Source organism: Diachasma alloeum, unplaced genomic scaffold, assembly GCF_001412515.2.
Source record: "Diachasma alloeum isolate Michigan unplaced genomic scaffold, Dall2.0 Dall_scaffold_00359, whole genome shotgun sequence".
Lineage (NCBI taxonomy): Eukaryota > Metazoa > Arthropoda > Insecta > Hymenoptera > Braconidae > Diachasma > Diachasma alloeum.
The window spans coordinates 162,062-178,028 of record NW_021680498.1 but is presented as its reverse complement, the minus strand read 5'-3'; the positions used below and the strand labels follow the sequence as shown (position 1 = coordinate 178,028).

The 15,967-nt window shown below is 37.8% G+C and overlaps 2 protein-coding genes across 3 annotated transcripts in view; one reads left to right on the top strand and one right to left on the bottom strand.

Moving 5' to 3' along the window:
• Positions 1-10,399, top strand: part of LOC107041186 (dynein heavy chain 5, axonemal) — a 44,824-nt gene extending 34,425 nt beyond the window's left edge. Inside the window, exons 45-56 of the mRNA XM_015261625.1 lie at positions 28-179; positions 253-506; positions 1,748-2,176; positions 2,567-2,843; positions 3,838-4,024; positions 4,386-4,647; positions 4,710-4,949; positions 5,550-5,859; positions 7,061-7,250; positions 8,046-8,167; positions 8,562-8,726; positions 10,274-10,399. Coding sequence (XP_015117111.1) covers positions 28-179; positions 253-506; positions 1,748-2,176; positions 2,567-2,843; positions 3,838-4,024; positions 4,386-4,647; positions 4,710-4,949; positions 5,550-5,859; positions 7,061-7,250; positions 8,046-8,167; positions 8,562-8,726; positions 10,274-10,399 — 2,714 coding nt within the window. The remainder of the gene's footprint in view (positions 1-27; positions 180-252; positions 507-1,747; positions 2,177-2,566; positions 2,844-3,837; positions 4,025-4,385; positions 4,648-4,709; positions 4,950-5,549; positions 5,860-7,060; positions 7,251-8,045; positions 8,168-8,561; positions 8,727-10,273) is intronic.
• A 353-nt stretch (positions 10,400-10,752) lies between these two features.
• LOC107041205 (beta-1,4-glucuronyltransferase 1) lies at positions 10,753-14,508 on the bottom strand. Of its 2 annotated transcripts, XM_015261647.1 has the most exons (4): positions 14,267-14,508; positions 12,301-13,289; positions 11,578-11,758; positions 10,753-11,114 (listed from the first exon to the last, which is right to left on the bottom strand). In XM_015261647.1, exons 1-4 carry the CDS (start codon positions 14,369-14,371, stop codon positions 10,908-10,910), a joined length of 1,482 nt encoding a protein of 493 aa, XP_015117133.1. In that variant the 5' UTR covers positions 14,372-14,508; the 3' UTR covers positions 10,753-10,907. The 2 variants fall into 2 exon arrangements, with proteins under 2 accessions (XP_015117133.1, XP_015117132.1); XM_015261646.1 differs by lacking the exon at positions 14,267-14,508 and having other exon boundaries at positions 12,301-13,597.
• Positions 14,509-15,967: the final 1,459 nt, after the last annotated feature.

Sequence of the window (15,967 nt, the reverse complement as noted above, 5' to 3'; positions counted from 1 at the left end):
ATAATTTACAATTGGGAATGCCATAAGGTCTTGAAGATCAGCTCCTCAGCCGAGTGATATTAGCCGAAAAGCGAGAATTAGAAACTGGGAGAACGAAATTAGTAACCGATATCACGGTGAACAAAAGGAAAATTCAAGAATTAGAGGCGAATTTGCTGCATAAATTAACAACCGTTCAGGTAAGAGACAACGAAAGAGTCTTCATTCCAAAAATCATCAGTTATACAGCTGCGATTATCCGGTTCCTCATAGGGATCTCTTCTCGACGATGTAGAGCTCATGGCAGTCCTCACTACAACCCAGAAAACAGCTGCTGAAGTAACTCTGAAGCTGAATCAAGCACGAGATACCGAAATCAAAGTGAACATTGCAAGAGAAGAATTTCGAAGCGTCGCAACACGCGGGAGTGTTCTATACTTCTTGATTTGTGATATGTCCAAAGTGAATTGTATGTATCAAACGTCACTGGTGCAGTTCCTGGAGCGTTTCGATTTGTCCTTGATAAGGTAGTTCATTGAAATTACGTACCATAAAATGTAATAGAAAACCCGAGGGGCTATTCACAGGCGTAATCGTGGTGTCACTCGCTGATGTAATCAATTGTAATCCCAGTGAAATCAATGTAATCATTGTAATCACATGATTACCATATTTGTAATCAAGTTTTGGTAATCAAGTGGTAATCATTTGTAATCACTGTAATCATTTGTAATCAGTGTAATCTTTCGTAGTTGCTCCTAGTGAGACCGTGAATTTTGTTTTTGAATTTTCGAGCGCGTCATTTCTACCAACGGTAAGTCTCAGAGATCCCTGGATCAATTTTTCTGGGAATCCCAGATGTTTATGGTTCAGAACCTTGCATAGCCAATGCGTTTTGCACAGAGCATTAGTCCGTAGAAAATTGATTCAACCGAGTTAAAATTTCTTCTTATTCTGAAGAACCAACGACGGAATTATCTCTGAATTATCTGCTGGTAAGTTTCATTCTCCATCAATGGTAGATATTCAGTAAATTTATTTTGCTGATAGCACTTATAAATGCCCAAATTATTAGATGGAGTGATGGAGACTGCATTCCTCTGTTCTAATCACCGCCCCTCCTTCCTCATTTCTTTGCAGGTTCTAATAATTAATTATTCCATCAATTCATATTTAATAAGAGGCCATTTTTTGTGATTTCAATGTTTACAGACGTTTGGTAATCACAGAATGTAATAGACGAGAGCATTTCAGTAGCGAAGCGGTAAACCGGGTTAAGTCGATTTTGACTTTTGGGCATTTTTTGACAAATATCTCGGAATCTAAGAGAGATAGCAAAATTTTGTTCATTACCTTTTTTATAACCCTCAGTTGGCTCTACAAAAAAGGTCATGACAAAATTTTTTCTATCTCTTTTAGATTCCCAGATATTCGTCAAAAACTGGCCAATAGTCAAAATCGACTTAACTCGGTTTACCGCTTCGCTACTGATTTGTAATCATGTAATTCTGTGCTCTTGGTAATCACGGTTATCACATAGGCAATGGTAATCAGTGTAATCAGTCCCGTAATCCTAGGTAATCGATTACATTTTGTAATCCCGGTGTCACCCAATTCGCCTGTGAATAGCCCCTCGAGAATTACCGAAAAGATACGTAATTTTTATTGAATATTTCTCTTCGTGTATCGAATTCGCAAAGTTTTTCTATGATTCTCGCGCGTGCTCCTTCCATCAGATAACGAAGTTATTCGTTTTCACTTACCGTAGATCTGAAAAGAGTCCGGTGATTGCTAGAAGAATAAATGCGATCATCGAAGAATTGACTCTCGAAATATACAGATATACAGCTCGAGGCCTGTATGAGAATCATAAATTCATGTTCCTTCTACTGATGACATTGAAAATAGATCTGCAGCGTCGATCAATCAGTCACGAAGAATTCGACTATTTCATCAAGGGTGGTGCAGGTCTAGATCTCAGTGTTGTCAGACCGAAACAGTGTAAATGGATAACAGATAAAACTTGGCTGAATTTGGCGGCTCTCGCGTCTCTCCGCCAATTCCAGTATATTCTGTCGTTGATCGAAGCATCTGAAAAAGTGTGGAAGAATTGGTACGATAAGGAAGCACCTGAGGAAGAAATTATACCCGACGGCTTCAATAATTTGGATTCATTTCGACGTCTACTATTCATAAGGTAAGAAATTATGAATTTATTCGTATTGAGATAGTATTCAAAATCTATTCTGAATACTATCATATTTTTAAAAACATTTTTGAAAATGATTAAACGATTTAAAAATGATTGAGTTTAGTTGAAGATTTCACATTAGCTTGTTAACTAAAAAATTCCATTTCAATATTATCAAATATTTTATTCACCATCAATCGGAAAATTCAGTTAATAAATTTTATAATATTTAAAATTTGTTAAATATAGTTGAAGTCTGAAGAATATAAGGAGATAATCCCTTTTTAATATTGTCAACGTCTAATATTATTGCCCATCCGACGATAACTTTATCCATTTTCCACTTGAAATTTTGAAGAGTAATTTTCTAATGGCGCACTCATCGCTATATTACAGAGCATGGTGCATGGACAGAACTTTATCGCAGGCCCGCAAATATATAATTGACTCTCTTGGACCCAACTATGCCGACCCAGTCATAACAATTCTAGATACTATGTACACAGAATCACGGTCGACTACGCCTATGATTTGTTTCTTAAGTATGGGAACTGATCCAACACCGAGTATTGTACAACTAGCGAAAAAAATGGAAATACCCTGCAAATCAATCTCAATGGGACAGAGCCAGGAAGTTCATGCCCGAAAATTGATGGGCACAGCTGAGAATGAAGTAAAGTCGCAAGTTTGGTGCACGGAGAGAAATTTTTGATAAAAATTACCCTATCGTTCTGTAAAAGACTATCATATGGGTCATCGTTTCTTCATTTCTATCCCGAAATTTAGTAAAAATTAATATATGACGATCAAATTTTATTCTACGTAAGAGAAATTTTATCCTGACGCATAATAAATTTTACCCTTCCAGCCCAGTAATTTTTACGAAAATAACGAAAATTCTAGAGCGAGTGTGAGAATTCTCCGTACTGAAACGTCCCGGAACCCCCCACTTTTCCGTGGAGGACGTGAAAAGTCCCTCACTGCGCATTCCTGTCGCGCAAAGGGACACACGCACTGACCACTACATGTTAACGGACTCAATAGTGGGGGAAGGCAATTCTCCTACTGAAGTCATAGGGAGTACGAATGATAGGGAGACTCGCCAAAATTCTCCGCCCCATATTTCCCTGGTCGAAATTCCCCCCGTCATTTTTCTTGCCGACATAATTCCTTCATGTTAATATTTCTTGCGCCAATTCTCCTAACCCAATAATTCCTGCCGATAAAATTCCCCGTACGGCGTATTTATGCGTGAAAATCTTTATGCAAATTTTAATAACAGGCAACATTTTATGTTAATTTTATGTTAATGAATTTAACATTTTATGTTAATGAATTTTATGAAATTGATGAAATTGATCCTTTGTTCAAGGTAGTTCTGTTGCGGGGGGATTTTCTCGCGGGGAATTTTGACCAGGGAATTTTGGTATGTAACCATACCTTTTACTATACCGACACAGTAATTTTTATTTTTATCAGGATAAAATTTCTCTAACGTAGAATAAAATTCGATCATCATATATTAATTTTTCCTAAATTTCGGGATAGAAATGAAAAAACGATGACTCATGATACACTTTTATAGAACGGTAGGGTAATTTTTATCAAAAATTTCTCTCCGTGTGGATAATATTCAACCACTTAATCCATTCATATGTATCTTCAAGGGTTTTTGGGTATTGTGCCAGAATTGTCATCTTAGCATTGATTACATGAATGAGTTGGTGAGTTTCATTCAGGAAAATCAACCGTCGCATCCCAATTTTCGTATTTGGATGACCACTGAGTCACATCTACTGTTTCCCATCTCCCTTCTGCAAATGTCGATCAAATTCACGTATGAACCGCCACAAGGTGAGAAACATTGTCATATAGAAAACGGCATATCAAGTTACGTGAAAACTCACGGAATTGTGTGGCGGTAATTTTTTTTAGGGAATTTCTACGGAAATTAGGGAAAATTTGGGAAGAAAAAAGGCACAAAAAATTCTTTTTTGATAATTTTCAAAAAACTATTTTCTCATCACAAGTAAGACTTGTTTGAGAACTTTGTCGTTTTTCTCTCACTGTACTGCTAAAGAGTAACATTTTGAATCTCGAAACAAGGTTTTCTGTGAAATTCCTTCATACGGGGAACAGCACTAGAATTTTTCACTACTAGCACTAGAATTTTTTTGAAGAATTTCTCCCGTGTACTCACCAATCATGTACACAGGCGTTCGTGCCGGTTTACTCGCTACATACAGCAACATGAATCAAGAAATGCTGGATCAGTGTGATGCGCGACAATACATTCCCCTAGTCTACGCGATTTCATTTTTGCACACTGTTGTACAAGAGCGACGGAAATTTGGCGCGCTGGGTTGGAACATCCCCTATGAATTCAATTCAACGGATTGGCTTGCAACCTGCATGTTCATAAATAATCACTTGAACTACTCTGATCTGAAGCGAGGGCTCAGTTGGCAAACCATACGGTACGGAGACAGAAATCCGAGTGACTCAGTCGACAGGACTCACATTCATCTTCTCCTTCCAGATATATGATTGGGGAAGTCCAGTATGGTGGCAGAGTAACGGACGACTACGATAAGCGTCTACTGAATACTTTCACCAAAGTGTGGTTCGCCGATACACTTTTCAATGAAGATTTCGTTTTTTACAAGGGGTACACCGTCCTCAGTTTCAAGAATGTCGCTGAATATTTGTCCGCCATAGATTCTATGCCTTCCGTTGATCCCCCGCAAATTTACGGACTTCATCGAAATGCTGATATCACGTTAGTTATTGTTGCTGATAAGTTGCCAATTTGCTTCCGAATGAATTCTCTTTTTTTTATTATTTCACTATTCTCTTCTATTCTTGTTTGATTCGAATTTGAAAGCCTCGTTTGGAATATTTGAACACAGCTCTTCTGTTTTTCTTCAAAAATCACTCGACAAGGTTTATGACGTGTTGGGGAAAGTCCCCAGAAAAGGACTAATTTATGATCCGTTGTGCTCCGAACTCGAGAGCGTTGCAATCCTTACCACATGTAGAAATTCAAAGGAAACTCTGTCCTCTGGAGTCATAAACTTTGTCTTGCTTTTCCCTCAGTAAAGGTTTTTCAAATAGTTAGAATTTAGTCTCTGGACAACGGTCCTCTAGTACAGTCGTGCCTTCCTCGTGCCAATAATAAAGAGTTCAAGTTAAAAGTATTCATTGCGTTACTACACCTATTTATCCACTTTTACCCATATCCCAATAGTCTCAAACCTAAACAATTTCTCTACTTTCGAGAACGAAATATTTGGCTCAAGAGGCGTACGATTCACGCGAGTATCTAACATCAGAGTACATATACACATTTCATTTGGCAACCCCAAACATTCGATTGCAGATATCAGAGCCGAATCATTCAGGATGTCCTGGATACCGTAATTTCAATCCAGCCGAAAGGATCAACCGGCACCGTTGGTGAAACTCGAGAGGGAAATGTCTTGAGACAAGCGAAAGAAATGCTGGACAAACTACCACTGCCTTTCGATCCCTTTTACATAAAAGCTAGGCTTCAGACAATGGGTATCACTGAATCGATGACTATATTCCTGAAGCAGGAAATGGATCGGATGCAAATTCTGTTGAAAATAGTGCGGCTGACGCTGCAGAATTTACTTCTCGCAATAGAAGGTGTTATAATTATGAATGAGGTAAAATTTTTGGTGTGGAGCTTGAAAGAATCCATCTTCGAAATCAAATCGTGATAACACGTACAAAAAAGTTTCGGTAAAAAACATTGCAAATTCGGGAGAAAATTGTATTGGATTTCTGTTGTACTTTTTATTCGTTTTCGACCGATTCTATTTGAAAAAATCAATAGAATTCGATTTTCTGTAGAAGTTTCTCGAATTAAATTTTGTAATTTTATTTGATTGCTTTTGCAAATCAGTAGCGAAGCGGTAAACCGGTTTAAGTCGATTTTGACTGTTGTCCAGTTTTCGACGAATATTTCGGAATCTAACAGAGATAGAAAAATGTTTATCATGACCTTTTTTGTAGAGCCAATTAAGGGTTATAAAAAAGGTCATGAGGAAAATTTTCCGATCTTTCTTAGATTCCAAGATATCCATCAAATACTGACCAAAAGTCAAAATTGACTTAACCCGGTTTACCGCTTCGCTACTGAAATAAGAAGAGAAGAAAAACAGTTGAAAAAAACTTGAAAAAAATCATGTTGGGAGATTCCTATAGAAAACGTCTCAATAGAAAAAATTGTATAGGAAGATACAAACCCACCGATTTTTTCTATAAAATAGTTTTTATTGGGCACTGTTGCGGACTGGTTTTACCACTTGGAGGAATTTTCGGGGTTTTCGCGTCAACTGTCAGCGACTCTGACAGTTGCGAATTGAGTTATCGACACGATCAAGCGTTAGCGTCGCTTTTCTATGATTTATTCAGTATTCATTGCCCAATCGTTGAGGACTCATGTTGAGTTTGTACAGTCCGCTACTAGTCATTAACGCCGCTAGATAATTATCAGTATTTATATTTATGTCGAGTCTCAACGGGAATACTCTTTTGTACTAGTTAATTATTGTGGTGATTAAATGACAGTGACAATTTAATTCACCGGTGTCGGTGTCTATTCATTTAACCCTCTATCCGGACTCAGCGTCTTGGCGCCCTATTTGGAGTCGCAACATGCACTTTCTCGAAAAAAAAGCGCAGTAAATCTACCGAATTTTTCAATAAAATCTGCCAAGAACTAATAACACCCCTGATGTCAACAGATCTCATTTCGATCGATTCGAACCCTTTCCTTCACAAAATATAATATTTTTGTTGCTTACATCTCAACTTGTCAACACGAGTGAGATTCCTCTCTGACACGTTGACGATATGTTTCAGGATTTACGTGATACACTCGACAATATTTACGATGCTAGAATTCCCAGAATCTGGCGTTCCCGCTCCTGGGATTCGTCTACCCTTGGATTCTGGGTTACGGAATTACTGGAACGGAATCAACAGTTTTCGAAATGGATAACCATCAGTCGTCCAGATTCATTCTGGATGACTGGATTTTTTAATCCTCAAGGTGAGGATACGATGTGGTGTATGCTGGAACGATTTTCAGAGATTTGCCAGTATTACAGGGACAAAATAGAAAACAGTAGAACTTCGTACGTTATGAACTCAATGCAAAGCGGTTTTAATACAAACAGGTCTTGTTTGTGCCAACACTTTGACTCTTCCGAAAAACTGGGTGAACAGCATTCTTCTTTTTCATTGACAAAATGAACTAATTTTTAACCCTAGACTGGTCACCATATGGGGGAAACACCGCAGCCCGTCGTTTTTCTTGAATTGCCATTGAATGGCTGATCGGAAAAATTATAAAAAAATTGACTTTTCCAATTAAAGTATCTAAAAAATTAGAGTAGTGTCAGAACAACATAATTGTCGAAATTCCTGAAGAAAGCAATTTTTTCCTCACAGAGGAATTATTTTTTCCCATGTTGAATGAAAGTGCCTGTTACGCGACGTTGCCGGAAACTCGCTAAACGCGTCCGGGCAGTGGAGAGTGAATTTGGCAACGTTGGGGCCTAAATAACACGGCGGCACTTTTCCGCGGACGTGACCAAGTCGTTGGGTCGCGTAGGGTGACCAGACTAGGGTTAAGGAAGGTTTTTTTTACTTTTCAATGTATTTTTCTCTCCGTGTACCCACTGCGCCAGTTCGTCGGGCTACTTTGAGTATTCACAATCTTGTACATTGACTTCATACTTCGTGAAGTTGTGTCGTTTTTCTTCTCGTCCAGGTTCTATTTGCAATTAAATCGAAGACAAAACGCTCGGAATAATGATTTTACTAATTGCTTGCTGTTTCCCAGGATTTTTAACTGCCATGCGGCAAGAAGTGACGCGTGCACATAAAGGCTGGGCACTTGATAATGTCACCCTGTACAATGAAGTAACAAGACACATGTTTGAAGAAATTAAAAGTCCTCCGAATGTGCGTATATCTTTCAAGAAAATTTTTTACTTGAATATTTCCTTTCTTTCTGTCCTTCATTTTCAAATACACTCTTGCAATTTGTCACGGTGAATCGACTCGAAATTTTTCCTAGGGGCTCACAAATTTCAAATTCCATTGTCATTTCCATGGAACAAATGATAATTTCACGAGGAAACTACAATTTTCGCACCGAATACTGTATTATTGGTAAAACTAAATAATTTCGTGGGGATATTTTTTTCGGGGAACAAATATTCTTTGAAGTAAATCTGTTCCACTCCACCAAATATTTTCACCTCGAGCACATAGTTTTTCGGCAGAGCTAATTTTTGCTCTCAGAGCACGAGAATTGATTCAAGGATATGAATTTCTATCAATTCTCTTCGAACAGGAAGGTGTTTACGTGCACGGACTATTCTTGGAGGGAGGCGGATGGGAACGACGGAGTAATCGCCTGAGAGAATCACTGAATAAAATCCTTCATGTTGAAATGCCAGTGATTCATATTTCTGCAGTGAGTGGCAAAGCAACGAAAGATACTAAATTATTATACGAAGTAAGCCAGAAAAAACTACAGTAGAAGTAGACTCGTTACAGTGTCATGGAAATTTTTCACACGGCGTTGCCACACTTATGGCTGCCGGGAGATCAGTAGAATGGAAAGACCGCGCGAGTGCACTCTCCGAATGAATTGCACTGAGAAAAAAATTTATTCCTTCCAAGAAAATGTTATTGGTGATATCTTTTTCATACTCTTAGTAGAAGAAAATATCTCTTTTGGAACGTATTTCTCCAGGCCAGTCATTTCCAGGTGCTCCGAAATCAGTTCCAAGCGTGAGAATTATGGTGATCTATAAGAATATTCTTCTGCATATGACCTCGAAGAAACTCCAATAATAATTATTAACATTTGGAATTATTCCAATTTTCTTTACCTGAGAAAATCGCCAATTTGTAAAATCCGGAAGATATCGGAGAACATTTTGTCAAGGTCATATGTAGCATAATAATCAGATTGTTCAATATCACTGTAATTTTTGAGGATAGACTTGGACTCTCTGAAAATGACTGTCCTGGAAAAATTCGTTCTGAAAAAATATTATCTTCTGACGAGAATATCAATCCTTGGCGGGAATAATTTTTTCTCTCAGTGTGTGGCAACGGCGCGCTCAGATCGAGATACGCGGTAGCGTATCGGCCAAGAAATTTACATTACGGCGCGGCGCCGCGATGCGAGTGACCATATCGGGCAGTTTCGCGTGTTCGCGTGTGCACTTTCCGAATGGATTGCACTGAGAAAAAAATTTATTCCTTCCAAGAAAATGTTATTGGTGATATCTTTTTCATACTCTTAGTAGAAGAAAATATCTCTTTTGGAACGTATTTCTCCAGGCCAGTCATTTCCAGGTGCTCCGAAATCAGTTCCAAGCGTGAGAATTATGGTGATCTATAAGAATATTCTTCTGCATATGACCTCGAAGAAACTCCAATAATAATTATTAACATTTGGAATTATTCCAATTTTCTTTACCTGAGAAAATCGCCAATTTGTAAAATCCGGAAGATATCGGAGAACATTTTGTCAAGCTCATATGTAGCATAATAATCAGATTGTTCAATATCACTGTAATTTTTGAGGATAGACTTGGACTCTCTGAAAATGACTGTCCTGGAAAAATTCGTTCTGAAAAAATATTATCTTCTGACGAGAATATCAATCCTTGGCGGGAATAATTTTTTCTCTCAGTGTGTGGCAACGGCGCGCTCAGATCGAGATACGCGGTAGCGTATCGGCCAAGAAATTTACATTACGGCGCGGCGCCGCGATGCGAGTGACCATATCGGGCAGTTTCACGCGAGTAACGAAGGAATTACTTTGAGGAGAATAACGTTTGACTTTAATTAAATTCGAAAGTAATTCTCTAACTAAGCCTCACATATATATTGTCGCGAGTGCGTAGAGGGGTACGGAAATACAGTCGCATTCTCCGAACTCGCTTCCCCCATTCCCCCATGCCACTATAAGAAGAGTCTGCTGTATTCGATTTCCACTACCAGATGATGTTTAATCTACATTCATGCAAATATTCTATTCTATTCCAGTGTCCTGTGTACAAGAAGCCCATGAGGACGTATGCTACCTTCATTGTGTCTCTGATGCTCCAAACTAATAGACCTCCAGAATTTTGGGTCATACGCGGGGTTGCATTACTCTGCGACAATAAATGAGTCTTGGATTCATTAAAAATGTGATTTCCTAATGACGTTAAACTGAAATAAAAGTCATCTCCAGTCGTGAAAATATTGTTGCTTATTTGTTCTTTTCCTCCTTCTCAACAACCTTCATGTACGATCGTCTCTTTCTTACTCGTTATTCTCGTTTTATCTTCGTTCCTAGTACACGGACGTGTAACTTTTTTTGTATCTTTTAATTATTGAACCGTAATTATCATTTTGTGAATTTCCCTGCAATTATTCTGTACAGTCAACAACAATGGAATTTAATCAAACATTAATTCTATTGTTCACAATGAAAATCGGATGTAAATTTTTTTTAATGAAATTTGTATTTTTTTCGGCATTTAACAATATAAAAGGAATACTGCATAACAGGCATGACGAAGGTACATTCACACATTGTAGGAAAATAACGAATAAATATTTGTACATTCACTAATTCTAGTGATAATATTGAACGGAACGCCCTCTACCCATGAGCATTAAGGAATTCCCCTTTCTATTTGATTTTTTTCACCATCTTCAGTGGATCTGTGGAATACTTTGCAAAAATCTCCCGCTTGAAGGAGTCGAATTGTTTTCTATTGAATATATTCTGTCTTTCTCTCCATCCGGGCCGATTTTTTCTTGATTGCAAACCCCAGTGAACGGTGAAGACTGGTGAGAGAACTTTGAATTGATATCCTGCGACGAACATCTCGTAGACCTGAAATGGGAATGTACATTCTTTTATCAGAGAAAAAGAACATCGAAGAAATTGAAGAATTTTAGGAATTTCTATAGAAAATATCGCAACAGAATAAATTTCGTAGCGAAACGCTAAAACGATTCAAGTCGATTTTGACTGTTGATCAATTTTCAATGAATATCTCGGAATCTGAGGCAAATAGCAATATTTCTGTTATAATCTTTTTTGTGAAGCACATTGAGAGTTATAAAAAAGTTCATAAGAAAAATTTCGCTATCTCCCATAGATTCGGAGATATTCCTAGAAAACAGCTAAAATTGCAATTGTTTCACCACTTCGCTACTGAATTGTATGGAAAGTAAAGAAATTCAACTCCTATTGATCTTTTTACACAATCATATATTGTGAGAATGTAAATATTTTACTTGATGCTTTCACTCATATAGAAAATCCTCTACACTGATAAATCGGTACAACTCACCTGTGTATTTCGCGTATATCCATATCCTAAAAACCTCTCGTCATGTGCTGGAGCTGTATCTTTAGATACATAGAACGGTTCATAAAGAAATTCAAAGTTCGTCACATTATGGCTAATGTAAGTTACTCCGCGGAGAACATCTTGATATCCTTTTGCACCGGGAGTCACATCAGATATCCATCTGCAATTTTAACATGAATCATGTTTTTATCTGAGATCTATTTGAATTTAACTGCGTGCAGTGAATCCTCCGTAAGTCTTCACTGCGCCACCGCGCGAGGGGAACCTTCCTCCCACCAGTACATTCCCCTTGATGCGTGAAAAATGTGCGCAATAACATTCCATGCACGAAATTCCCATTACGTTCTATCATTCAGAGAATAATATAAACATAAAATTCACTCAAATATTTTCCCGAATATTATATTAATATAAGCACGGCTGTTACGCCCCTGTAGCCCTGCGACGACGATTTGCTTAGGAATATTTTAAGTTTATCAATTGAGAAAACTTATTTGTCTATATAAAGTGTATGAAATAAAATACATAAATTATTATATTATTATTACATATTATTGCATATAAATAAGTTTTTTCAAGTTCAGGATATGCTTGGCGAAATAGATTGCTGACGAAAAATATTTCACAAATTTTAAAAATTTCATTTTACGCACAAGTGATGAAAAAATTATTCAACTGGACTAAACGAATTCTGCGCCTTACCTCGTGAAATTCGTGGCATACTGATTGTGAATAAACACCTTCCAGTGAAACGGCCTGGCAAGTCCCTTTCTCGCTAATCTCACCAATTCAGTTTTATTCTGCGGGAATTTCACTCTTACATCTAGTTCATACGTCGGTATCACATAAGCACATTTATCACAATCACGAGTACGACGCATGAACTGATCCAGAGAATTTGCAAGGTTCATGCTAGGTATAATGTCCACATCCGTCAAGAATACCCAATTGGTCTGGCAATTTTTCCGCGCCAAATTCCTCATGTGATTCTGCGGATAGACATTTTTTGCCCGCCAATTAGTGTGCTCAACCGATATTTTGTTCATGAGCTCGAATAAGGTTGCCTCCGGTCTGGAGCATTGAAAGTCCTCAGAGTATTGAAAAATTGTTGGATTTTTCGTCGGAACTTTATTCCTTGGCACTGCCAGGGAAAACGTCACTCTTTCTCTGATTGGTGGATAACATCTTCGGATGTAATACAAATACTTCTGTAAAGCTTCAAATTCCTCGTCCCCAGCGGTGTACAATGCCACAGATATCGATGCAGTCCAATGATGCGCAACTTGAACTAGTGAGTGTAATTTTTCCAACGACGACTGCGTAGCTAAACATATACTTTTCGACGCCGACAGTTCAGAGAATTGTGAACCAACTAGAATAGAGTCGAAAGTTTTGTACTGACGACGATTATCCCATCTCCCCAACCGGAAATCCAAGTTGAGCGGCTTTGTGTCGTTGAGATCCGGATTCTCTTCCGTAACCGGACACCGGACCATGTTCTTCGGTTCGAGATTGCTTTGGTCGTCAGAATTGATATTCCATTCCGTGACGGCATTGATTCCCATCAAAGTCTCATCGTTATTTGAGCTCGTACATGTCTCCGATTGAAGTAGAAGGAATGTTAGAAACATGTTTGACATTGCCAGGACGATAACGCTGACCAAGCTCAGAGTTCGTGGTCGACATCCCAACTGTAATAAAAACATGTCTGGAGAAAAAAAAAGTACGATCTCAAATGGAGACTTGTGGAAGTCTTGAATTGAGACTTTCGAAAGGCTCAAATTAAGGTGAATCCCTAGAAAAGAGGTTTTTCTAACGATTGTCCTCATGTTTTTCATGGATAATCTTTACAATACTCCTTAGCGATTAAAAAAAATTTTAACTAACTGTACTACACAGTCTATTATTATTATTAGAAGCAGTTCATTATTTCCCTGAGGTACAACAATCCCCTGAGGGAAAACGAAATAGTATTTTTCCGGGCTGCTGCGATAGGGTTTTTTACTCGGGTGGCGTTGGCGTCCGAGCCGAAGGCGAGGACTGGCCAACCACCTGAGTAAAAAAACCCCATCGCAACAGCCCGGGACAAGATTTTTTTGTAGGGATTTTCAAGTTTTCGAGTTTGGAAAGTATGTAATACCCATTGCTAGATTCTTATATTTATGTTCATAATGTTTAGGTGACGTTAGTTGTTTCGTGGAATATATTATATATTATATATTATATATTAAGGGAGAGAGGGGTAAAACGGCCCCTTTTGACTTTTTTTGTGATATTCATAACTCAGAAACAACTTCATTAATTGAGATCAGTCTAGGCTCATTCTAAAGGGGAAGAAGTGTAGTTTCCATGGAGCAAAAATTATTCCATTACTACTTTTGTTACTTTTACATTGTTACTTTTGTCGATGAAAATTCATGTTGACACATCGTCAGACGTAAAAGTTATGCCGATACATTTCACTTACGCCCCTTCCAATCTAAGACGACTATATAATTATTTATTTCTGATAATTAATCGAAAGCACGTGTGACTTTCAAAATGGCGAATGATACAATCAGGTCGAAGATAAGGCTCATCCCCTATTTTCGATTAGATTGCAGCCGCTTGTCAAGGCCACTGACAGAAAATGTATAAAGTATATTTTCCACAGATTGGATGCATCTACCTTAATCATGGAAGTATGTTGACATGCAAGACAAAACTGTGGCGAGTGGAATCCGGCGTAATGATTCCTTCCCAACAATCTCTCGTCAAATTTCTTATTGTCCATTCGTTCTAATTCAGTTAGGGCAATGAAGAAGGAATGTCAAACTTGACTGTTAATTTCAGGATTATTTTTTCACCGATTTATATGTACATTTATGTTAGATAGTTGTCAATTTTTCACTACTACTACATCCCTACTTGTATGCGATGCAGTTTACTAATATTACAGGCGCGCGCATGAAATTCAATCGATTTCGGTAGACGACGCTTCGCGGGACCTAGTCTAGTTGCTTCATTCGATTTTATTTCAATGATATTTATATACTAACTGATTGAAAAAATCGAAAAATCTCATATCAGTACTGATATAATAATCTACCCCATAAATAAATATATTAAAATACATTGTTAATAACTATTACAAAATGTGCTTTTTTTTATACAATAAGTTATGTTTCTTTTTATTTTTATTCTCTCTTTTCTTTCTTTTTTTTCAGCGCAACAATACTACAAATAATAAAAAGCACTAGTCTAGTGCAACGGTTTAATCTACCACAAAAAACAATACTGATTTCTACAAAATCAACCTAAGAATTTATAAAACTTGAGTGTCCAAAGGGACCATTTGTTTATAATGCACCAGATATGCATCATTAATTTTTTTATATACCTGTTTTTAAAAAATGTAAATGTTGTAAATAACTGTAAATACCCTTGTAAAAAAATTAAATAAAACATGGTTAAAAAAAAAATTCATTTTAATGATTGAGGAGGTTTTGAACTCCAGAGAGACATACGGGACAAAAAATTCGAGACATCCGCCATGCTCGAGTTTTCTTTTTCCATTCGAGAAATTGCCCATGCAGTAATTCATAAGTTGCCTTCTGGCTTTACCGAATGCCGCCAAAAAATGCCATCTTACAGATGCCATTGGGACAAGCTGTGCTGCTTAAGTTCGTACTCCAGCGCTACAGAATTCCAGTAATTTCTACATCACCGACCCCCTACCCAGGCATCGATAGCCCGCGCGGCGAGGGGGGGGGGTAGACTAAAATGGCGGGAATTTAAATTTAGTCCTTCAGTGATCGTTATCCCCCTCCGCGGGTCATTTCCCGGTTCGGAATCGCCTCGTCCAAACGGGAGAAAAATAATGATTTTTAGTCGGCGAAAAACGCGCAAATCGCTCCCCAGGATTCCCACATTGGACAATTTCCCGCCCAGAGGGCCATTTCAACGTCCATTTGGTGTCTAATCATGACCGTTGCGGTTTGGCGATCAATTGCCCATTCCATAATTCTTGAGATTTGAGAAAAATGAATATTACTCTGCAGAATATAGAAATCTTTAGTTCAAACTAATAGCATTAAATATGCGTTCAATTCTTATAATGTTCACAGGAAAATTCTTGAATTTTGTCACGTATGAAAAAATCCTATAGGATTTCCAATGGGAAATCCTACGGAGAATTCGAACATTTCCTATAGGATTCCTTATCAGATTTTTCCTATTGTATTTTTTATAGAATGTCCTAGAGGATTTTCTATAGGATTTCACACGAGATTTTCAACAGGATTTCCTATAAAATTTAGGGGTATGAGGGTCAGATGAGGATCAAAAGTGTCATATGGGGATCATCTGGAGGTCATATGGAGTCATATAG